The 25,119-nt window shown below is 45.8% G+C and overlaps 1 protein-coding gene across 1 annotated transcript in view; it reads right to left on the bottom strand.

The window, feature by feature from the left end:
• The window catches only part of MAMLD1 (mastermind like domain containing 1), an 83,165-nt gene extending 63,758 nt beyond the window's left edge, over positions 1-19,407 (bottom strand). Inside the window, exon 1 of the mRNA XM_074148086.1 lies at positions 19,163-19,407. Within this exon, the coding sequence (XP_074004187.1) occupies positions 19,163-19,216 (54 nt within the window). The 5' untranslated portion in view covers positions 19,217-19,407. The remainder of the gene's footprint in view (positions 1-19,162) is intronic.
• Between the last annotated feature and the right edge of the window lie 5,712 nt (positions 19,408-25,119).

Raw genomic sequence — 25,119 nt, 5'->3', positions numbered from 1 at the left:
AGCTCCCTGCCCCACGCGCTCCAGTGGAGCCAAGCCACCTCCGAAATTCCTACTGGCAAAGAACATTTCTCTGGTCCTTCTTTGAAATCTCACAGCGCTCAGTAAGTCAGGGAGTTGCTCAGAAGTCATCAAGCAATCAGGCCGCTCATTATACTCCTCAATGAAATTATTACCAGGAGTAATTCTCAGTGCCGTAGTACAGGTTGGCCGATCTTACATCCTTTTCAAAGGACTGGGAGAAGTACTGTGGCTTATGTGAAACAGATTTTGAATTCCTCTTATACTCTTGGGTAGTCATTTTATCCTGTATTTTTGCACACTGCAAGTTCATCCATACCCATTTCTTTCTCGGTGGTCCTTTAATCCTTTTCTGTTGATGCTGCAGCTCAGCACAAGGACAGGTGTATTTCTGTAAGCCATGTACTCAGGAGGCTCTATCAATATGCATGCATGGTGCAAGGAAGAAACATATTTCTGCTGAAGAAGAATCAGAAGTTGGGGTCAGACGTTTTATATTTTAGCCAGATTTTGATAAGACATATTAGGAATTCATAGGGCTTTTATCATTTTCAGCAGCAAGAGGATTAGACCCTACGCTGACAAGAGCAAGAACATCAATTGTTAGACGAAATATGCACCACACTGAAATACCGTAAAGAACCTGAAAGACATAACATACTGTCTGATAAAAACACTATAAGCACTCTCAAATTCAACCCAGTGATGACTTGCCCAGTCAGTGCTTCATTTGTCTGGCAGAGCCAAAATTACGACGACTTCTGTTTTAATGCTCAAAGATGCAACAGAAGTGCAAAGGAAAGCCAGGATTTAAACCATGGACCCACACAACAGCAGGGATTCAAAGTATGGATAATATACTGATACTTAGGCCACAGGACAGAAACAGTAAGAATCTTAATTTGGATTGAAAAATTTTATCCAGCAAGCTTGCAGTATTGATGAAAAGACTTGAGTCTTAATTTAAAAAGAAGTGATTTATTTTTTTTTCCAAACTCAAGGAAAGGTAAAGATATTGACTTTAATAATAATAGTAACAATCTCCCCCTGTGTCTGAAGAAAGACCCCAAAACCAAAAAGCATCTCAAATTCATCCTTCTTCCCCCTAAAATATTCAGAGTACTGCAAATGTGTTACAAACTAAATGACTTTTTGTACTGAACTTCTAAACCCCTTGACTTTTAATAAGGTCGTGCATCATTTGATTTTAATTACAGATTTTTTTTATCCCTTAAATTTGACTAAAAATGATGTGATTTACAAAGCAAACAAGCCAGTTAAACAAAGCTAATTAAATTCACTGGAGACAGCCTTGCTTTTCCCCTCAGTGAGTGTTTATTTCAGCTCCCAGTGCTCTGATCGCTCCTGACAGCTTGCTGGGACACAAGAAAGAAGTAGGTCAGGGTAAGCTGGAATCAGCAACAGAGGATCCCATTAGACAGGCTTGTAGGGTAATACGGAGATCGAGGAAGTGTGTGATGTAGCGACAGTGTTAGAGACACATAACAAACAGCCTGAGGACAGCCTCCAGCAGAACCGGTACATTTATCTTCTCCGTGTTATAATGACCCCTCATACAGCTTATCCAGTTTGTGATTTCTCGTACAAGAGGTGCTGTATAAACCTAATGACAAAACCGTGCTCACGGTTTGCAGCGGAGGCAGCAGCTCTCCCCCCGCAGGGCCGGGGCTGGGTGGGCGAGGGAGCCGGCCGGCTCCCGGGGGCAGGCGGCATCCGTCCCCCCTCGCTCCAGCTGGGAACACGGCGAGGAATCTCACCGCGCACAGAGATCAAAGGAGAATAAGACTGGTTTCTCTTAACCAGCTTCTAAAACATTATACGGATGATTATGGTTGAGGTGCCTACACTGGATCTGGAAATACCAAGCACCCCGTAAGCGAGAAAAGCCGCCGCGGCAGCTGGGGAGCACAGGAAAAATGCATTATGGGGCACTAAAGGTGCCTGCTTCTTACTGACCTGTTGTCTGGGGGCTCCCGGTGAACCACCACCCAGGTCCCTCCTCCGTGCCCCTGCAACTGGCAGGAGGGCCTGGGTATGGCTTCTCATAGCACAGCACCACCGCCTTTGGGAGCAGCTACTGGCAGACAAGAGAGACTGAGAAACCTGTGGTTTCTGCTGGCTTTCCCAGCTGGGATCGCTGTGTAATGAAGAAACATCAGCAGAACCAGGGAGGAGAACAAAACCAAAAAGACTAAAGAGATCAATGTAAAATAGAAAATGCTTTATGTTTCTACCACCGTATTAGGGTTTTTTTTTAAATGAAAAGTGTGTTTTTACTGGGTATGTGTATATACCTGGACACTTCCTAATGCAACTCTTCCCTCTGGAAGAAAAGAGTAAGTGTATTTTTTGAAGTGCCTTGGCAATAAAAGCAGAAAACACAGCGTCATAAACTCTGCAGTGTAATATTAAGTCTGAGGCAAGTGGAAAAGCAGAGCTCTAACTCTCCTTGCTCTCACGACTACTGCTCACACCATTAAAAGTTCAAAGTCTCTCCCACTGTCTCCGGCAGCACTGTACATACCCCAAACATTTCAATTATGAGACTGAATTTCTCAGGCTTACACGGCCAGAGAGATTCTCCTCGACTCCAAACTGTGCAGCTTACATTAAAAAGAGAGCACGAGCATGTGCTATCTCAGAAAATAGGTACGTTTGACAGGAACAATTTAAACCGCCACGGGCATAAACAAACACAAACGGAGAACGTTGTTTTATTTTGTTCAGAGTTCAATACATTCCCTTTGCTTAGAGATGTCTCCAGCATCCACTTTACATGAAGTGCCCGAGTGACTCGGTTTTCAGAAACGATGGAGGAGGTACCGAGTTTAATTTTTGTCGCCCTGACTTCATTTTCGTGTTTATTCAGTAAGAGTGCGTCATGTTCAGCATTTATCCCCTTCTTTGTTTCTAGTTACAGTCTTTCCGCAACACAATTCATCCCCCACGCTAGCAGGGCTTCCTGCTCTTCAGGGGGTCACACTCCATGCTCACTCGCACCCACCCATTTTACGACACAACACATCCCTTTCCTGCAATTTTTACTCAAGCAGACAGTTCCACTGCGTTCACAGAGGTTTTGTCCCAGCGACGCCTATTTGCTCCAACCCTGAGCATCTCCGTAAAACTCCTCCCTGGTCAAATGTCCCAAAGAAAAACATGCGTGTCCTAACAAAAATATGCATTAAGATAAAAGCATTAAAATAAAGGAAGACAATGAGAATGATCAGAAGAGCACCGCCTGCAAGGAAGGAAGGAAGCTTTTAACAGCACTAAAATATAAAATTGATTTGTACACATATTTGATAAAAATCAATACAATTAGCAAGTAACTGAATAGTAGAAAGGGAAATTGATTGCTCGAGGGCCCAGAGGACTCAGGGCAATCAGTCCATTCTTCTAGCTCCTCCACTCTTAATAAAAATTTACTTTTTCATAATCCTGCCTGAACTCTTTGCCCATTAATAATGCTGCTAAATAGCTCTTCTTTTAGCACTATTATTGCAGACCTACTTGAATTACATTTAGAGGCAGCTTCGAGTGGCAAGTCCTGGCCATTTTGCTATCTGCAGCACAAACCTCCAAGCAATACCATAAAAGAACACTGGCTAATGAACGGGAGCACAGGAGCACTTGAGAAGAGCTTATAAAATTAAGTACCAAAGTTTAAATAAACGGATTACCATAGAATTGATTTGCTACATCAATTTGGTCAGCTTTTGCTGATACATCATTCCTTCCTCAAAGGAGAGGAGCCACCGTTTCGAAACAACTAATTAAACATTTTGAAGCACGGCCTTACGAGGAGAGCAGGGCTGCATTGCTCTGATCTCCTGTCTCCCTTCTCTCGCTGAGTGATTCCTCACTGCAGCATAAAAATCGTTACTCCACGCGAAACAGGAGGCTGAATTTATAGTCAAATCTAGACTAAATGAAGTGGCTTCTACAGCCGCCATCTCCGAGCAGACTCCAGTTTCAGCCAAGGGCGTCTTCTCTTCCTTCATTAAGGTGGGACTGGAGCAACCAAAAGGCAATTGCTCTTCCCAGCACAGAGGGAGGGAGGCTCCTGGCACGGCCTCCCCAGGCGAGGATCTCCTTTGCAGTCAACCGGGCGCACAACCCGAGGGAGGCTGCACACAACTCGTAGGCATCCACAAAGGAGGTTTCTCTTTCAAAAGTTCAGATGCCTTCTCAGATAAGAACTTTCTCAGATGTTGAGCTTTGTCCACTGACTCATCTTGATAGGAAGCTCTTTAAACCAAAAACGACCTTTGGGCCCTCGACACCTTCTCTGCCAGTCTGCAGATGAGGGTGACACAGCCTTTGCTGTTAACGAGGTCCCCGATTCAGCAATGCACTTCAGCACATACTTACATTGAGTTCTATGAGCAGCCCTATGCAAACCAAAGGTAAAGAAATAATTTTTCCATATTAGTGAGACCGCTTGCGTGCTTAAAATTCAACAATATAATTTGAGCACTTTCTAGTGCATCTCCAAAGGAACATCTCAAGAAGTCACCGAGTTGAATAAAATCAAGTATGCACCTCATTGTATTCACTCCAGCAGAAACTCTTTTACTGCCGAAATCTCAACACATACTTATGTCTGCAACAGTCCAGCTGGACCAGTGATTAAATTGAGCCATTATATCAGCCTAAGAAGGTCCACGGGTGCTTCACAACTCAAGCAGCAGTCTGTGGTGATGCTTCCATAAGGGTGGATGAGAGACTGCGGTGCCAAGGGAGAACAGTGCATCACGCAGCAGGGCACCAGCCTGAGTGCCACAGGTGCAGCTGCAACATCTGCTCGGTTGCCTCGCTAAAAATCTTAGGATGTTCTTACTCAAAATTTTGTCCTGCTGCTTCTTCTTACAAAGAAGAGACATCAGTCTTGACACAGAAATAGAAACCAGAAATTACACAGTTTCAGTGCTGGCTGCCTTTGTAACCATGAGCAAACTGCTTTAATCTCTTTGCTTCGGTTTCCCTGCCTTTATTAATAAAGTAGGGACAGTAAAACTTATTTCACCTAAGTCATACATCTTTTGTGAAGATGAAATGCTTGTTCTGTGTAAAGCACTTAGAAGATGAAAGGCATCAAGTAAATATTAATCATAGTCACCACACCTACCAACAGGATCTCCAATGCACTGATTTGGATCCGTGTTTGAAGAGCCTGCCTTTGTGTACTCCAGGAACTATGCTTTCCTGGAGCAGCAGAGCTGAATTAAAGCTAATCAAGAATTCCCATGTTAATAGGCCTTCTAGCCTTCAGAAGATCATAAGAAACATGATGCTTCCATTCCAAAAGACAGGACAGTGCCACAGAATGAATTACGTCAAGCTGGCTGAAGCCCATTTACAGCATGGTCATGGAGTATAGGAGTTCATCCACCAACATTCATCTTGGAGCATAGACACTTGTAAATCAGCTCCTATTCAATAATGCAATGTCGAGTGACTCACTCTTTCTACGTGTGAAAAAGCTCTGAGAGAACTAAAGAATCTTTCATTTTCCTGTCTGCCTTTATAAACACTGAATTATGCCTCCTTACTTTGGAGAAGCTACAATGCTTCAGAGCCAGCTGTAAAAGAGAACATTACCATCTTAGGCTGACAGAATCCAAGGCCACCTTAAGATCCCAAATTTCTATTGAAGGAGATTTGGTTCGTGGCAGGGGGACTGGAACTAGATGATCTTAAAGGTCCTTTCCAACTCTAACCATTCCATGATTCTATGATTAGCAGCTCAGCTGATCTTCTGCAGCAGCCTCCTGGGCACAGCGAGGCGCACAGATCTCACGCAGACGTGCTCGCCAGGCTGGCCCAGGGAAGGCTGGTGATGCCACACCACACACTTTTGCTGTTCCATGTGGGTCAAGAGCCAGATTATTTACTTAATGTCTTAAGCAACTTCTGCAGCTCAAACTTAGCTCTTGCAACCACCGCTGTCCCGCTGGCAGTAACTGGCAGATTAGCCAGGTGAAAGCAGTCTTCACTATTTCTGCCCGAACCAGCGAATTTACACAACAAGGAGAGCAGTGCAGACATACCTTGACTTTTGTCCCAGCACCGGCTCAAAGCCAAGCGGCAGGCTCCGCGGCTGCGTGCTCAACAGCACTGGTGTGCCTGGGTCAGCTGCTCAGGAGCTGGGCTGCACGAGCCCCACAGAAAAACCCTTCCAACAAAACAAGCCCAGCCAACACACGCCGCGATCACGGGGCCATCAAAGGTGTGCAGCCCCGGCTGCGTGCCCGCTCTCCGCCACAGCTCCACCTGCCTCTGGAGAGCCCACACTGGGGGAGCTCCCTGGAGCACCCCTTCACTGCTGCTACCAGGGTCCAACCTCTCCAGCAGAGCAATCACAACAAAGGTATGAAAGCGAGAGTACAAGGAGAAAAGCAAGAGTCGCAAACGTAAAAAAGACAATGGAGGTAAAGAAAAAGCACTGTCTGTACGTCAGCGTTGAAGGAGCACAGGAGGAGTCTGCACACAGGAAACACTGCTTAAGTGGAAGCAATAGGAGATGCTGGACCTGGCGGACCAGGCACCTGGGGGATCCCAGCCGTCCCAAGGTGGGCCTGGACCTGCTGTGCCTCCGTCCTCCCCCCAGATACCCACCCGGCTTCTTCAGCTCTCCCTCCGTCTCCTTGGCTTTGCCCTCCCTTTGGTCCCAGCCCATTCCTGTTCTCTCTCCCCTACCATCGTCTCCTCATGCTTTGGACCTCTTCAGCTCTACACCCCGAGGTCGCTGGCTCTCCATCGGTGGCTCAGGCAGCCCCAGCCTGTGCAGCCGGGCCAGCCAGTGCCGCAGAGCAGCTCACGCCTGCAGTGCCGGTCCACCTCTCTGCTGGGACCCAGCACTACACACAAACAAACAAATTACGCTACAAACAGAGCTGTGCTCCAAAAGGAAATGACCACTGGATGTTATTGCTTAACCTTTCTTAGTAATGAACGTGTATTTCTTGAAAATACATGCCACCTAATCCCCTCGGCATTGCAAACATGTACACCAGGGTGGTAATTTAAGTTAATCGAGCCCTAAGCTCCACGTGAAGTTTAACAGTTTGCTTCACTGCGTCCTGGGTAGCAGATGGCAAAGCACTCGATGGTACGTTTTCTGCAGTCCTTGTACAAAGGCCTATACCCGTTTCTGTTCCAGCTGTGAATGCCGCCAAAGGGACATTCACTGGACTACCTGAAGTGGGTGACCTTTTTAAATCCTAAATGACATGTAGTTACTATAGATGTTCCTCCAAAGGGGATTCATGGGCAGCCAGAATCAGCCACTTACCCACTAGTTCACCATTACTGCCATTCTTAGATATGATGAAATTAAAGGCTGGCATAAAGACTTCCAGTAATTAATCTGCACCTTATCCACACAAGTACCAACATCCAAAATCAGTTCCACACAGGCGAGTAGTAGGGGTTTTCTTACACAACAACACTTGACACTGTTGCTGCAGCTAACAATATTTCTAATGCACGCTGTCCTTACAAATGACCCCAGACTGTAGGCAGCCTGGCATGTGGGCAGCAGAAACCAGCTCGAGTGGCTAATCTGGACTTCAAACTGCCTCTGTGGACAGTCACTCAAATGCTGTATATCTGGCCAGATTTGGGGGGACTGGGGTACAGGAGGTGAAGAGCTGACAAGGGGAAAAAAAGAAATTGCAGATGATGGGTAGAGCCAGAATGATTTTAAATAAAGGGCTATTAAGACTGCCCAAGTCAAGCTTTTTCCAGGTATGCTAGAGTGACTGGGAAGAAAGGGGGTGGGCAACAAACAGTTCAGCCTGTGACACTCGCGATTTTCATAATTTATAACCAACAGAAGACACACACTTCTTCAAAACACAGAGTGCACCCCCCAGCATCCAATTAATGGTGCTGCGTACAGTGAACACACTTACACTAATTGACTGGTCCAATAGTCATGGCTGCCCCCAAGCATTTCTGGAAGTAGCATTTCTACAGCAGCACCGTGCAGAAATGCTTCACATTTATTAACTTGTTTGTTTTTGATTGTTGGATTGGTTCCCCATTCCCAAGGCACTTAGATTTATTCTTTTAGCTTAACACTACAAAGTAATCAAATCACTCCGTTACAGCTGACAGACTGTAGGAACCCTGAAGGGGAGGGGGGAGAGGCATCAGAAGAAACATCTACATTTTCTCTTACATCCTTCACACTTGCCGTAAACTTTAGATTTGACTCATCTATATCTCTGGAATTCAAGAGTGCTGAACTTTAACTGACATGGGAAGTTATTTGAAGATGCAGGACTTTCACTTGAAATTAAGGCTGATCTACCTTCTGGGATCAGGGACCAAGATTCACTTCTCATAAAGGCTGAAAAGCCCCAACGCACTCTTCTTCTGCTTCGAGTCAAACACAAGTGTTGCTGCAACCAAGAAAACATCCTTCCAACGCTATGTAAAGTTCAAACCAACCAATCCATAAATAAGAGGAGGAGATGAGATGGAGGACTCAAACATGCCTTTGTGCCCTTTCATCAAATGTGTAGAATAGGTAAGAACAGGAAGACAAAGGAGATAGCTCAGAGAATCATGATTAATATGGAAATCAAGAAAAAGGGCATGCCTTTGGTTGGATTTTTACTGTGTCTCTTCAGTACAATTTATTTTCAGCTTTATGCAATGCAATATTAGAAAATGCTTAGCACACAACCCTCGATGTGGAAGACAAAAAGAATTTTTTTGATTTAGACAAATTCCAATGTCCTTGTCTAATGTTATCCAATGCAAAATTAGAAAGAAATTAGTGCTGGCATGGTCCTGTGTGTTTAAAAATAATCTGAATGACCCGCTGCTTAAAGTATGGAAAGGGTCCTCTGTTATTAGAATCCAAACATATTTCATTTTAGACTGTACTCAAACTGACAGGGTAAAGCTTGAAGAAAATCCCCCCACAGGTTTTCTTTAATTGAGAAAAACAACAAAATAAAACTTCATGGAGCCTGTGATCAAATAGCCTTACAGAGTTTGGACTTAATACACCAACAATGTCAGGCATTTCAATGCAGGAGCATCAAAACTAGATATTTACTGCTTGGTAGTGAGTAACCCTTTGAAAAGGGAGGAACAAAAATTCCTTTTTAATGAGTCACCATTTGGCAGTCAGAGATCAAAACCTTTTGCCTGTATTTCTGACTGCAAGATTGTATATATTTGGGGTTTTTTCAGTCTGTGTAACTTTATTTAAATCAACACAGTTAATTAAGAAAATAAGTTAGTTAAAGGAACAGGAAAAGTGAAGCCCTTAAAAAGTAACTGACCAGATCAGCATGATCTGCTGGGTTACTGAAACACTGGAAGAGTTTAGAAATTATTTCCACATATAAATTTGGAATTGTGAAAATCCTAGTAAGTTTTGAAGTAACTAGTCAAAGCAAAATGAAATTGTACTCAGTATCTATCCTGATAACCATACAAAATGAGTGTTGCATAATTACTCCTAAACTAATGAAAATGTTTACATACTAAGCGTTACATACTAAGGTATGGGGAAAACGTTTCTTGCATGTGAGTGGAACTGTGTATGACAAATGTCTTCATAAAATAATAATTTATTTACCCTTGTCCAAAACTTAACCTGTGAAGACCTGTGACTGAGAACGAAACATGAAATACATGCCTTAGAGTAGATGCCATTTTTGTCTTTAAATCTTGTCTTTCCCCCGTATCAAATTCTGAAGTTTCAGCAAAAAGGAAAATACTATGATGTGATATCAAGGGGAAAAAAAATAATCCGCCTGCATTGGCGTTAGAGCCAAAGCAAAGAAATAAAACTATCATTCACACTGAGGGGGTCTTAGAGTCAGATGCACCTGCCTTTATTTTCAATATAACTTCCAACTATGTAAGAAGTGCCTAAAGACCTCAGCTAGTAACAAGCACTTAGAATTTACAAAATATTTAACTCATTAAGGCTTAGTGTGAAAGTTAAGGTAAAGCACCATTATTCCCATTTTGCAATGGACAAGTAAGAACCTGGGAACTATTTACTCCAAAAACTGCCTCCACCTCTGGAGGCCTGCGGGGCTACAGATAGTCAGACCCTCTGAAAAAAAACCTTTACAGTTTTGAAATTAGAGTAGGCATTATTTGGTCTTGGCTTCTACCTTAGGAGATCCCCAAACTGTTATATGAAAACTAATGTCCACAAAAATCAGAGCAGGGACTTACCACTCACTGCACACCACTATCACACAGCCATCCCGTGTAACTACTGAGCAGCAAAAGCCTCTCCATCTGAGTGTCAGCTCACCGAACCCTCCTGTCCCTTACGTCACTTGATCTTAATTTATGTTCAATTTGCTTGTAGATTGGAAGTTATTAGAGTAAATAATCACAGTAACTGCTTACAGTTTGGGAATTGAGAGAATTGAAGAAAGAATTCAGAGAAATAACCTGATCTACTACTGTAAAGAGAATCAATCATCCATCTCCTTCCATTAGTCTTTTTGGCAATCCTGTGTCACTGTGGTCACAAGCCTGGATAACGATGCCACATTAATTCTCCTTTTGAGAAAGGGACTACAAGATTTGACTCTGCAACTGTGTCCTATCTGACCTTGGGGAATCTTTGGGGGAAGCTTCCCATCAAATGCAGTTACAATTTTTACTGAAGGAGAATTACTGAACTGGGGCCGTGCTTTATAACTCGAATGCACGACACAAAAATATACAACCGATCTTCTGTTTCCACTAGAAATAAATCATCCACCGACGGTTTTGCACACCTAGCCCTATGTGAGAATTTACATTTCCAAAGTCATCTCAACAGGCCTGCTCAGAAGTGATGGACATGGGGCAGAATGAAGATGCAGCTACTCCAAATCTCTCATGTGACAACAACAGTTCTTTTAACTACAGTCACCTGAACTGGAGATAGGCTCCATTTCCCAACCCAGAATTTCCCAAAGGAAAAAAACCCTTTGTTGTAAATCTTACAGGACACAGAACTGGAAAAGGAGAAAGTCACCCTATGTCTCATAACAGAAACAGACTCACTCCCTTCCTTCAAGACTACCCACTGCTCTCGATGCAACGTGAACTGCAGCATCGCTGATGTCAGTGTGAGCAGGCAGAAGAGGACATATGGCCTTTTGTACTGTTCCCAAGATGCTGCATGTTTAAAAAAAAAAAAAATAAAAAATTCAAAACCCATTATCCAGACTGGAAGAAACCCAAGCTATCGTAAATGTTTGTTTATTGCAATTTGGAAGACCTTTTTAGAAAAAAAACAAGGACTGTTAGACATGTAATCCTAAACCCAAATGGTGGATGGGGATCAAGCAGAAACCATACATGATTTTGGGGAAACCATTATTTTGGGGAAACTTCTGCTGCCATGCTTATTTGAGTATTTCTCCGTAACTAGATATCATTTCTATTACTGTGGCTATGACTAACGAGTTAACAACACTATTTACACCAGTACTGTTGTATCATTAGAAACAACAAGATTATGTACTTTAATTCTAATGCCAGGACAATTATTTTAACACCAAGTGTGTCAGATCTGACTCTATACCCCCTAAATTAATTTCAGAGTAGTGGCTAAATAAAATGACATACTTCTTTGTGCTTTTGTTGTAACACGCTCATGTGCAGCAAACTGTGAAGAAAATGTAGTAATTAGAGGTTAAATTAATCCCTGACAGACAGGCAGCTTAGTAAAGCTGGGCTCTCTTCAGAAAACACAGCATAAAGCTTGCCAGTCTTTCAGAATTAGGCACAAAGAACAGGCAAGATTGGCAAGTCCCTCACCGCTGCAATCCAACCCAAGGGTAACGCTGAGAAGTCGGGGTAAGTCTTCGAGCAGCCAATACTCCCCGGCAGATCTTGTGACAAATGTGACTCCGAGCTCCAAGCAATTGTTGCTGCAGCCGCTCCAACTGCCTGATCAGGACCAACCACTTGAAATTAAAGCCAGCCCTTTGCACAGCAGAACAGGCTTCTAACCACCGTATAATCAACCTCGAGACGTTAATAAAAGCGAACAATGGCATTATATTTCACAACATAACTAGAAAGTTACCTTGCTGCTTCTGATTTTAATGCAGGCAATGGATTTCATTGCCCACAACAGAGTAAACACGCTGCCTTATTCTGAAAACGATAAATAGGTATGTCTTGGGCAGGTGTAACTCCTGAACGTGCTCTGAGTTCTCAGGTACTTAATTCTAGAGAAAAAGAAACTTCCACAGAAATGCAAAAGAAAAACAACACAGGACAAAAGAGGCGGCCAGATCATGTTGATGCTAGCCAGTAAGTATTTCTTTTTTTGTGCACGTCAACAGAAATAAATGGTTTTTCCTCTCTCTCTAGCTGTGGCACGACAAAAGTAGCTGGGTTTTAAATCCAGGCGAATACAGCGTGTTATCAGACGGGGAGAAACTCGCTCTGTGCTGTGCCAAAAAAGCGCCCGGGCTTCCCTGTGCGGGAACTGCAGGGGCACCAGCGCGTCCGTCCCACCTGACATACACTGCACCTCTGATGGTGGAAGGTGCAAGAAAAGGGGCTTCCCCCTGGGCTAACGCTGACGCCACTCGATAGATTGCCTGACGTCGGGGGAAACGATAACGTAGTTAACACCCTCCCCTGCAGAGGTAATCTATAGCACGGCTGCGCCAGGCTGAGCCCCCAGCTGTCCCTGCCCAAACGGGAAAGCACAACGGGCGGCTGCAGTTGGATCACCAGGAAATTCAAAAGAAAAAGGGGGGGAAAAGAGAAAAAAAAAAAAAAGGAAAAAAGCCTGTATTACAATTAAAGGAAAAGCAAAACAGGGGGCTCGCAGAGATTGCAGATCAGTGTGGGAGTGCATTAACACCACTGGTATTTCTGTATTACCCAGATCATCAATTATTAACAAATTAGGACATGCCTGATGGGGTACTTACGTAACACTTCTTTATCAATAAAACTGCCAAGTTCCTCGCAGGGAAAAGCAGAGCGGATTTCGACAAGTCATAATACGACGCCTCCCTTTGGGCAGGGTCCAAGGATGAATTCTGGTTTTCCCCTTCTCAGCCCGGCCACCCATTCCCACAGAGGTGCTGGTCCGTCCAGCAGCCCCCGGGGCCACCCCAGCCTCCCGTCAGCAGCAGCCCTTTAATCAGGTCAGCGCTTATCAATGGCTCATTGTAGCCATGTGGCAGCACTCGGAGTGAAGAGCCATACGAAATCCCACATCCCCCTCCACCTCCCACGCCTGGGCCCCACTGGCACGTCGCTGGCCCCACGGAAAGAGCCACCGGCCGCCCGCTCCCCAGGCACAGCCTGTGTCCCCCCACCGGTCCAGCTGGCTGGGCCGCTTGGTAGCGAGCGGAGGGGGGAAACCCACAACTCCTTCCCCTGCTCTACCCTTTGGGCACAACTGCTCCTCCACAGGAGCAAAGGGCCAGCTAAAATCCAGCCTGCAGAGACAATATCCCTTGCCCTGCGCCACTTCCATTATGCTTCCTCCAACAGGGGAGAGCGAGCGGCGTGGGGGAAACATAACAACCCCCTTCCCTGCTCAAGGGCCTGATCCCTGAGCCCTCAATTCTAGGATCAGATCCGAGTCTTTTCTACTGAAAAAGGGCTGCTCAGCTGGGCCCTGACGGGAGAAGGATGGGTGTACTCTCCTCCCGCCTGGCCTAACAAACACCTTTCAGTTCATCCCAGGCGCACACCAAAGTAAACAGCCCTAAAAAGAGCTACTGCAACTTTGCAAGTAAAAGCTGCACAAAGTAAGTATTTTCCTCTTAAAGGAAAGTAATGACTTAGTAATACATTTTCTTCCATTTAAAAAATGAAAATTATTATCAGGGAGGAGGCTTCCCAAGAGGAATAAAGACTCTTCTTAGCTCATTTGCATTCGCTAGTTATCCCTCTCCCACTGCATCACTCTCCAGTAGTGCAACTGGTGGCTTCAAAAACGATGGAGTCATATCCTAGGAGCCATGAGTCCTGCTTACACTGTCACCCTGAGATATACTTTCATTTTGCACAGAGCTAACAGTCCAGTCCTCAGCAACTGCAATGAAAAATATCTACCAGAAGACAAGGACATGAAGTGAAACCTTAAACTGACAAAGATTTCAATTTTCTGTACACAGCGTTAGCAGTAATAATGAAGAACACGGGAAGGAGACCATGATGCAAGCACAGATTGTTTTGCGAAGTTTCCCTTCAGCTGCTGGCAGCTCTCAAATGGGCTACAGAAAGTTAAAACTGTGTTATTGATCACTGCCTAGTCTGCAGGGCTGGTTGGTTGTTGTTTTGTTTTGTTTGTTTGTTTTTAAAATAAACCAGCATCGTTCTTTTGCTATTTTCACTTAAAACACTACTCCAGTATCTTCCAATATGCAATCTAATCTGAAGCACCACTAACAAGGGTAGCACTAAACGCCTAAGCAGTTCCTTCAGATATCTGTTAAGCAGTTGCCTTTTTGAGTGCACCCCTCTTATGGGTGCACAAAATAAAACTTACTATGAGTACACAACGGTATCGCGCACATTTGGCATTTTACAGCAACGCTCTAAAGTTCCCCTGCAAAATTACTGGCAAGGAAGGAAGTTCTGCATAATTTTAGCACTCAACATCTGAAAAAATTAGAACAGTCCCAACTGTTCTTTGAGATGTATAAAAGAACAGTTGAAAAACTTACAGTTGACTGGTGCTACCTAGGTTACCCGTCAATGGCATTGAAACTGGTATATTATTAAGAGAGGTGTATGATGGGAATTGGTTTATTGTGCTGATCCATAGTAACCAACTCCTGTTCGTCCATCATTTATCTCTCTCACCAGCGACATATGGGTTTGTCTATTCACACTCTCAGCATTCTCTCTGCTCCAACAAACAGTCAGCCTTTTCTGCTGGGATAAGGAGATTTTTTAGTTACATCCATTATGTGCGTATCAACATTTATGGCAGGAAGATAATTGCCAAAGAGCTCAGGGGGATAAAAGCTCCCTCTTTATAACACAAACCCCCTTAAAAAATCAATATTGATATAAAACAGTTCAACGCAAAGCCTTGGTGTGTCTTCTGCTTCTTTCAGTTCAAAATACTTTTTTTTTTTTTTTTAAACATAGCAAGTCAAACTGGAACGTCAGGTAGAAAGCCTTCATAATGAGTTACACTACTGCTCTTCCCATAGAGGGAAAAAATAGCAGTGTACAATATTAATTGTTCCTTAAAGAAGTGAGTGGCAAATGTGTCAGATATACAGAGGGTTCCTCGGAGAGGCGCCAGCATCATTTAAACTGATTTAACTATCTTTATTTGGAGACCATACCAATCACTAATGAATTGTAACTTATAGTCACCTTCACCTAAATGTTGAAAAACACGGACACTGAGAAACAGCCAGCACGGGGGAACAATGAAAACCTGGGGATCCTGCCTTTTTCCCTACTTAAGGAGCTCAGACAACCTTCTACTACTCCATCCCCCAGTTTAGATAAATCCATTTGTCACAGCTTCTGCAAGATTTACTTCGCTTTCTCGTGGCTACGTACTCATAAAAGTTATTTTAAGGCAACTTTCATCAGAGTAGCAAGTAACACAGAACATTTATCGATTAAATGACTGGGAACCAGTGAGTTGCACTGTACTTAACCTACAGGACAACTCAGGGATTTTACTTACTGTTATCCTTGCCCTTGTGTTACCTCCTGCCTTCCTAACTTTTGTCTCTCCTGAAGCCAGTCCCTAGGTCGATCCTTGTCCTACGGTTGCATCCAAGCAGGTTAGTGACCACTGAAGTCAGGGCAAGGGTGTCAGCCCAGCACCTTGGATCATGAACTCTTGCAGTAAATCTTTCTGTATATTCAGAAAGCATCTAGCACAATAGCTCCCCAATCCCATTTTAAATCTCTGAATGCTACCACACTGTAACATTTGTAACAAGGTCAGTAAAAAGCGAAAAACAAACACACTGTATTTATAAAACACTTCTACCTGTGTAACAGGAAGCCATACAAAAGAATTTAAAAAAATATAACTGCCTCCTGTAATTACTAATCCCCCCCAAAGCCCTTTAACAACTACCTTTACTTTAAAAAAAAATCCAAGAGACTTTGCAGGTTTGAACTATTTAGTTACAAGGTACTAAAAGTGAAGCCCTGTCAATATTTGCTTTTCTGATTCTAAAGTATTAGCTGAAAGGATTAAAAATAGACATGAAAAACCTCAAGTTAAAAAAGCACCCTCTGAAAATAAAAAGCTAAATTAAATTTGAGCTGCTCAATTCTAAGCATTAAACAGCTTTTCACTCACTCGAGAGGAGCTGTTAACTGCATGTTACCTGCCTTACAATATATACTATTTGTTTTTTATCCCTGAGCAACAGACTATTTCCTGGTTGAGTTTAAAAACTCAGTGACGTTCCAATTTCAACCCACACATGTGTGTCACTGTCAACGTCAGTGGCAGGAAAACATTAGAAGTCACCCCTTGCTAATGCTTTCCTAACATGGAATTTCCTTGTATCTCGCTCCCTCAGCCCACCTCCTCCCTTCAGCTGAGCGCATCTTTCCCAAATTGCCTCTTCCCCCCCCCCCCCCCCAACATATGGCAGGGAGAGAGAACTGAAAATGGTCAGTGCCAGAACTAGATTGCTGCTTTTTTAGGTGCTAGCGTATAACTTACTCGAACTGCTCTTGCCTGCCTTTAACCGGGGGAGCGCGGCCGCAGGCAGAGCAGCCCCCGAGCGAGGGAGCTTCTCCCACCGGTGCCCGCGTTCGTCCCCCGAGCATCTGGCACCCCCCACGCCCCCCCGCACTGTCGCTGCTGTTATTCTACTTGCAGTCAGCCTCCCGCACGGTAATACACAAAAATACGTTCCCGCGGGTAGAGCCCGGTTCGGGGGTGGCGGGGAAAAGCCGCTCCCGGCGCAAGGCCCCCCCCTTCTCCGGGGGATGCCGGTGCGCCTGCCGCCGAGCCGGGGGGAGGCGAGCCCAGCCCAGCCGAGGGGGCAGCACGCAGCTGCTGGGGCCGGCAGGTTCAAGGCCGTTCCGGCTCCCTCTCTCCTGGAGGCACCATATGGTCCATCTCGCACATCAGCAGCTTTATTTCCCCACATCAGCTCGGCCCAGAGGGGGAGCTCTGGGAGGGGCAGCCCGTCTCCACCCCCCCAGCCTCCAGGGGCGCGGGCGTTAGGCATTACCCGAGGATTACGGGGCTCAGCGGGGGCACGCTCACATTATATAACAGGGGGGGCATTCCGCCCTCCCCCCCGGCCCTGCTAACCCTCCCCCCCCCCTCCCAAAGCGGGGCGGCCGCACGGCAGCGGGGGGAGCCCGGCGCCTCCGCCCCCGGCTCGGGGAAGGGGCCAGACGCAGTTAATCTCCCCGCTGGCGGGTCGGGGGAGGGACTGCGGGGTGTACCCCCCCTCCCGGTGCCGGAGGAGGAGGAGGAGGAGGAGACGGGCTCTTCGTGCAGCGCCCGTGCCAGGAGGCTCCCGACAAGCGGCCGGTGCCCGAGAGGTTCATCTGCTTCCGACGGGGAGAGGCGTCCGCCCACCGCCCCGACCAGAGACACCGCCCGGCGGATCGCCCGCCGCCCCGCACCGCCCCGGGGAAACCGCCCGGCGATCGCGTCGGGCAGCGGCCGCGGCTCGGCGGCGCCTCCCGGCCCCCGCTGCCCAGCCCCGGGCTCCGCCGCCTCCCCCCCGCCGCCCTGCCGGGAGCACCGTGGAAAACAAAAGCGGCCTTTTAATTTATTGTTCCGGGGAGGGGGGGGGGGGGGGGGCGGGGGGAGCGGTGTGAAAGGAAACCAAAGCCCGTTTTCTTCCAAGAAACGGCCGTTCTCCCCGGGATCCCTCCGAGTCACCCTGGTGACAACCCCCCGCCAGCCAAAGCCGAACAAAAGCCGCGGTGCCCGCGGCCCCGGCGCTCCCCCGGGCCGAGCAACAGGCCGGGGAAGGCGGCGGAGGAGGGACCGGGAGGAGGGATCGCCGGCTGACTGGGGGAGAGGGGCAGCCCCTGCCTTAGAAGGAGACGTGGGACCGAGTCAGCGAGCGCCCTGTTTACCCCGCGATTGCTCTAAACCCCGATCTTAATCACAGGATGAGAAACCAAAACAGTTTAAATCGTGAGTCAGCACGCATTTTCTTTCAAATACACGCAGAGTCTCGGAGAGAGCGGCAAACACGCCGCCTTTGCACCAGCTCCCTCACTTCGGGGCTATTCCCCTTCCCAGAGCCGCGCACACACACACACACGCACACACACGCACCCTCGCCAAAACGGCGGCTGGATGCCGGGCTCCGCACTCTTTTCAGGAATAACCCAGGGCTCGGCGGAGCCTTTTGTTCAAAATCCTGCCTGTAGAACGCCCGCTTCGGACTCCCAAAATAAGCAGGCACGCTGCTGCCAACGCAAATAGCAGGAGTTATTAAATAATAATAATACGGACCAGCACTACCCCTTCTACGTGTGCCACCTTCCCGGAGGAGTCCCCTTGCGACGATGGGTTTGTCCTTCCCTGCCCGTTTGATCTAAGTTTAAATGACCCCCCCCAGCGCCGGGCTGTGTTTACACGGGGACACCACCCGGGCGCACCGGCAGTGCCCTAATCCCGTTCGCCCCCGGAGCCGGGACCGGCAGCATCCACCTCCTCTTCCCGCCGCGTCCCCACACGAGCAACGACACGGAAACCCACGGAGCGTCTCCCCCCGCCGGGCGGCGGACGGGGCTGGCCGGCGTGGCTGTCCCCTCCCCGCCGCACCGGCTGCCCCGCCGGGGGACCGCACCGCCCCGCAGATCACCTTGTTCACCACCATTTTTAAGCCCACGGACCCCCTCCCTCTCTCCCTCCCTCCCGCCGCAAGGCTCTCCCCGCACTGACATCAGCTCTCACCAGAAAGGAGGGCGAAACCTTCACCCCAAGTTTCTGGTCCCTGCTCCTTCAAAGCCCCCCCCCCCAAAAAGACGAAGGAGCCGGGCAGAGCCAGCACAAGGTGGGCACTTCCCTGCACCGCGCCGGCAAACTTTACAGCCCCGCCGAGGCCGGGCCAGCAACTATTCCGAGGGTGTTTAAGTCCTTTTAAATCAACTCCTACTTTTCCAGCCCGTATCGATTTCAAATGCTACTTACCGGAATATGGGGCTCCATGCGTGGTGCTTCTACCCGCTGGGAAACCAGCAGCATCTTGGACTGGGGATCAACCGGCTTTTAGATCCACTTTGGCTGTATTTAGCAAAACCCAGCACCGCCAAGGACTCTGAGACTGTTTTCTCCTTTTAGGTTCCAGACAAGTTCATCCTGGCGTTGCAGTTTGCTAATGATTCACTGTCTGTCTCAATCTGCTCACTACATTTCCATCAACCCACAGCTTCCTCACTTAGAAGGTGGAGTTTGTGGGGTTTAAGTTACTGATAGGCATATCTAAGTGCTGTGTCACTCAAAGAGGAGGAGACACACACACACACTCTCACACACACACACGAACGGCTCCCGGCTTAAAGGGGAAGTAACACTTTCTTCTCTTTAGAAACTGGAAACCTCACACATCCAAGGATTTTATTTTTTTTTTTTTTTTCGTTGCATGAAGTAAAAAAATCAGGCAGCCTACGGAGAGTATTTTAACAGGCAAAGAGCTGCTTGGCAGCATATTTACTGCCTTTTTTTTTTTTGTAGAGCTTCAAGTTTACTTAGTACAAAAGTAAAGTAGCTCTGAAATATACTGGCAACTAATGGATAATTTCTTTTTTTTTTTCCAAATCAAAGTGTACAAATCACTGAAAAGAGAGACCGAGGCATGAAGTGTAAAGGTTTGAGTTATTCTTAAAAAGTGTAGTTTTCCTGTCTTGTTGCCATTACCATACGATATTCAGCACTCTTAACACTCACAAAAGGGTTAAACTCATCGCACACAGGTGAACCCAGGTTACCAAGAAGGAAACAGTGGAGTTGTTTCATTTTCCCCCTTTGTGCTATGTACGTGTATCTCTGAAGACAGATGCAATTCTGAATAGAAAGCTCCCATAAAACCACGCACTTCTCATATGGCTATAAACGTGCTTGTTACAAGCTGCAGTCTTTGAATATTAATTTTGACAGACCATCAACTGAAAGCTGAGAACCTGTTCAGACCTCCTCTTGGATTGTGCAAGAGCACGATTGGGAAGAGCAAGCTGCAGGCAGCTCGGAGAGCACCCCGGGTCCACAAATAATTGCTGGTATCATTTCATTTCATTACCTTGCTAACTCAGTACCACTGTCACTCCTGTCCTGATACACCAGCGATGCTAGAGACCCTGTCCCAGTACACTGACTCAGGGGGTGAGATGCGGAAGACACTGTACCATTTCTAATAAAATGTCTGATTTTTTATTAATTCCTAAAATAGTAATATTTGTAAATTATGCTCTATAAAATTAAGAAGAAAGTTACTAGAATAAAACTCAATTGCCGTGGCCAAACACGTACAAGTGGAGCCAGAATCTGGCCTCACTTTCCTGAAAGTTTTCCACACAGCAATCATCTTCAACGTAAAAACCAAGCCCATCTTTGTACCCCAAGTTAATAACTGTCAGGAATATCAGTTCATCAATGGAGAAAAATTTGTTTTCCCCTTTGCTGAAGCCTCTAGCTTTCCTGTGACTGCTGTATGAATGGGCCCACTCCCCGAGCAGTATTTCTGTCACTTCAGTTTACATTGTTTGGAAAGTTTATTGGCTTGCTTTTCTACTGGTTTTGCCTTCTATATTATTTAAAATTACTTCAATGTATTTTGTCTATTGAAAAAAAAAAAGAAATAAAAAAATAATAAACTTGTGTGGTTGCAAACACCCTCAATTCTACAGACTCTGCAGGCCGGATCTCAAAAGGTTTCGGTGGCTAAGGGGAGGCACATTGAGACCTGATGTTTGGGTTTGTGGGCTGCCCAGATCGACTCTACAACCCTGGCTAAAGTGCTGGGGCTCAAACACACCATTAGGGCATCAGCATGGGATCTGAAAGAGCTGAGGAGGAGTCACCTAAAATGAGCAAGCTCAGTGAAGACACGCGTTCATCATGCATGAATTAAGCTCCACCTGCAAGGAGGTGCCGCTGTCTGCCCGGTGTGCAATGTCTGGAACCCTCCCCTGAAGATATGTGTGTGTGTGTGCAAGGGCTCCCACCTTTCTGCCTGGAGTTTTTTGGACTAAAATACACATGTATGAAACATGTAGGACATACGGGGATTCCCACATTCTGTAGATATACTGGACCTACTGACAACACCATGATCAGATGATAAATGCATGGTAGGTCCATGCCAGTTTTTCTATGCAGTACTTACACGAGTGAACACAAGTCATTTGTCCAGAAGTTTTGGACAAACCATGTCATTCATGACTCTTGCCAGACATCTGAAGTTCCCGACAAATGGCAATATTTCCTAAGGACTGTCATTTGCTTTGTTCATTTCATAAAACCAGACCAAAGGACTTTCCCAAAAGGAAGACGAAGCGAGTAGGGTGTATAGGAGTCCTGTCTGTTCCTGCTCATGCAGCAGGAATGATGCTGCTGCCTGCAGTCGTCAAGGGGATCTGCTTGCCAGAGAGTGGTTTGTGTTCTCCTCTGTAAGGTGGGATACACTCTCAGATGGAAATCAAATGGAGACAAGTACTTGTAGCAGTTGGTTAGTCCACAGCAGAATTGTGGCAACATTTTCTCCTTTGAAACTACTGGCTGAAGCTGCACAAGGTCTGGATTTCATCCAGTGCCAAGTCCCCATGCTGCCATGTGTGGGGCTCTGGACTGATCGGGAGAAGCTGTAAGGTACGTGCTGGGATGCTCAACAGTGTCACAACAAGGACAGCTTTGGGTGTACACGGAAGCCTAATTCCAGACAGTGGGAGCATTTAACAGAGAAGTAACACCCTCGCAGAGATCACTCATTTTCAGCAATGGATAATGGCTAAGCAGGGGATTTCAGGGTTGCAATTTTGGTCTTTGGTGAGTAAATTATGAGCCCTTTCTTAAGGCATATTTACTACAGCTGACATGGGGGAATCCCTGGCTGCTCTGGAATCAGTGACAAAACTTCCACTGGCTTCTTCAGGGCAGCACTTTATCTTCCTAGGTTAGGCCTACCCTAAGCAAATTGCAGACTGTCTTATTATTGTGCTTCTGTCTTATTTTGAAAAGGGGAGCTGTTGGATTCTGCAGAGAAGAGGCAGTTCGAAGGACATCAAGGCTGTTGTTATGGGATGTGGTGGGTTGACCCTGGCTGGACACCAGGTGCCCACCAAAGCTGCTCTATCGCTCCCCTCCTCAGCTGGATGGGGGAAAGAAAATACAATGAAAGGCTCACGTGTCGAGATAAGGACAGGGAGAGATCACCCACCAATTACCATCACGGGCAAAACAGACTCAACATGGGGAAATTAGTTTAAGTTACTACCAATCAAATCAGAGTGGGGTAATGAGAAATAAAACCTAAACCTTAAAACGCCTTTCCCCCCACGCCTCACTTCTTCCCGGGCTTAACTTCACTCCTGATTTTCTCTGCCTCCTCCCCCCAGGTGGCACAAGGGATGGTAGCAGAGAAATGTGTTGCAGATGTGCTGCAGCACATCCACCTGCTCTGGCGTGAGGTCCCCCACAGGCTGCAGGTGGATATCTGCTCCCTCATGGACCTCCGTAGGCTGCAGGGGAACAGCCTGCCTCACCATGGTCTTCACCACGGGCTGCAGGGGAATCTCTGGTCCAGCCCCTGGAGCACCAAAACCTTGCCATGCAAACCCAATGCATATGGCCACAGGCTGAGTCTTGCGAGAATGCATCCTAGTACCTCAAATGCTTCCCCCAAGGCTGGGCATTGAACCCTGGGCAATGACCACCTGGGATTAATTCTGTTCCTTATCAATTTTACAGTAGTTTGCCATATTTTACTTAGCATCTTTAATATCCACAGAAAAGATAATTTACTTTGTTCACTTAGTCAAACTAGCGTCATTTCTTTTCAAATAGAGCTGTCTTATTCAAAAGTCAGTCTGAGAGCTGAGCAGTTATAACTGTATCTAAAAAATGGTGAAAGGAGTGCCCTGAACTGTATCTTTTCCGAAAAAAAGAAACCTCAAACAGAACCAATGCTTGTCCTGTACTCCATAGTTTTTGAAAAGCAGTATCTTTTTAGCTATCTAAGGAGAACTCTTAGTTGGAAAGCTGCACTGTGCTAAATAACTGGCCAATGTTATGTTCACCAAGTGAAAGGATCACACACTGAGCCAATCTTGATGAGTCGTGTGAGCAACAGGCACTGCCAAAATCAGTTGAAAAAGGGCTAGAGAAAAGATTTGCATCTTTCAGGCTGGTGTGAACTAAACATGCTAAAACTGATCGTCCCGGTAGCCTTAATGCTGGGACTCTGTCTTCCCAGGAGAACCATGCCCGACTCCTCTGGGAGTTCCTGACATCAGCAAGGACAAGGAAAGTCCAAGCAGACAAGGGCTGCTCTGCGGCATGTCTTGTGTACTGAAGGGAAGCAGCAACTGAGCAGGGCAAGGATTCACCACAGATTCACTGAAGGATTCACAAATTTGTCAGTGACCCAGAATCAGATGGATGGAAATCACGCGATGCTTGCAACTCGCATGTTTTTGACCCAAAATCAGGTGAAATCAATGGCTTTGGCTGAAATACACTTTGAATGTATGTTTTTAGGGAGCTAAAACACAAATCAAAGCTCTCAGGGAGTAAAATCACATGAACTGCAACAGATATACACAAGCCTTCATAAGCTAAAACAAGAGTTTGTCCTAATTCTACCCGAAATGCAAACCCTTAGCATGTGAGAATGAGGTGCAAAATTCAAGGGAGCGATGTATGAATTGGGATGTGGGTAACTCCAACCCACAGCAAAGATAATTATTAGGCTGAACACAAACAGGATGATGAGGAAGAATATAAAAAAAGGATGAAATTATTCCTCTGATAGAAAATTAAAGAAAACACACACAAATCCAACTCTTTGCTCTCAAGGAATGAAGACAACTGTGGCATAATCACAAGTCAGCATAATACAAATAAGAACATAAGAATTCCCATCAGATCAAAGATGCACCTAAATACTATTTTTCTTCAGGTTATCAGTAATACCCATTTTCAAAAAGCACTTAATTCAACTGTGGAGATCATTACCATGGATGGACATTTTAGAATAAATGGGTTCAAAAGGGATTGGAAGTACTTATGGAGGAGGGCAAATTCATCAGTGGCTATTTAATGCAAAAGTCTGGATGTGACCTCTGGTTCTGAACCACCAAATGCTGGAAGCTGGCAAGTGATATGAGGGGAGGAAGGACTCTCTCTGTCCATGCCTCATGTACAAAGCAGGTTCTTTCCTAAAGGCCTAGTATCAGCCGCTTTCAGGCACTGATGAACTTGGGCCTGATGAACCTTTGGTTTGACTGGTCAGTATTGCATTTCTTATGCTAGGTCAGATCTGTGATTTGGCTCGTTTGGTATCTTGTCTCTGATCATGGGCTGGACAAATTGCACGTAGCGGTGCAAATTTCTTTCTAAGCATAGACAATCTGTAACTGGCTGATGCTCAGAACCAGGAGGGCTCGTGTCCTCGTGCACTTCCCCCATAGTATGCTATAGTATATCAGGGATGAGATTCCGAATGCATGCAAAATTTCAGTTCATTTCTGAAACCCATTATACTATTAGCATCAGTAACATCATGTGTTGAGTAAAACGGCATGTCAAGTCATTTCTGAATGTGTTTAATTGGATCTCCTTTTTTTCCTAGTAAAAATATATGGAAAATACCTGAAAATATATAAATTGCATCAATAAACCATTTTAATTTCCTCAGCAATGCTTGCTACATTAAGTAATTTTATTAGTCATGTAGAAAAATATGTTGAATTGTTAACATATCAATTCTAATTTTTTAAAGAAACACAACTTTTAGGAAAATAGAAAGCTTCAAGGAAAAAGCTTTTGTTTGTGAACAGTTAGGTAAAGGGTTTCAGCATGGCCTTTGTTGATTTGGACATGAAAGAAGAACTCAGTTGATCAACATTTCCTTCAGTAAGTCATTAGTTACATGA

Source organism: Numenius arquata, chromosome 5 (assembly GCF_964106895.1).
Source record: "Numenius arquata chromosome 5, bNumArq3.hap1.1, whole genome shotgun sequence".
In the NCBI taxonomy this organism is placed as follows: Eukaryota; Metazoa; Chordata; class Aves; order Charadriiformes; family Scolopacidae; genus Numenius; species Numenius arquata.
The sequence above is the reverse complement of the archived record's forward strand: the minus strand, read 5'-3'. Positions and strand labels throughout refer to the sequence as shown.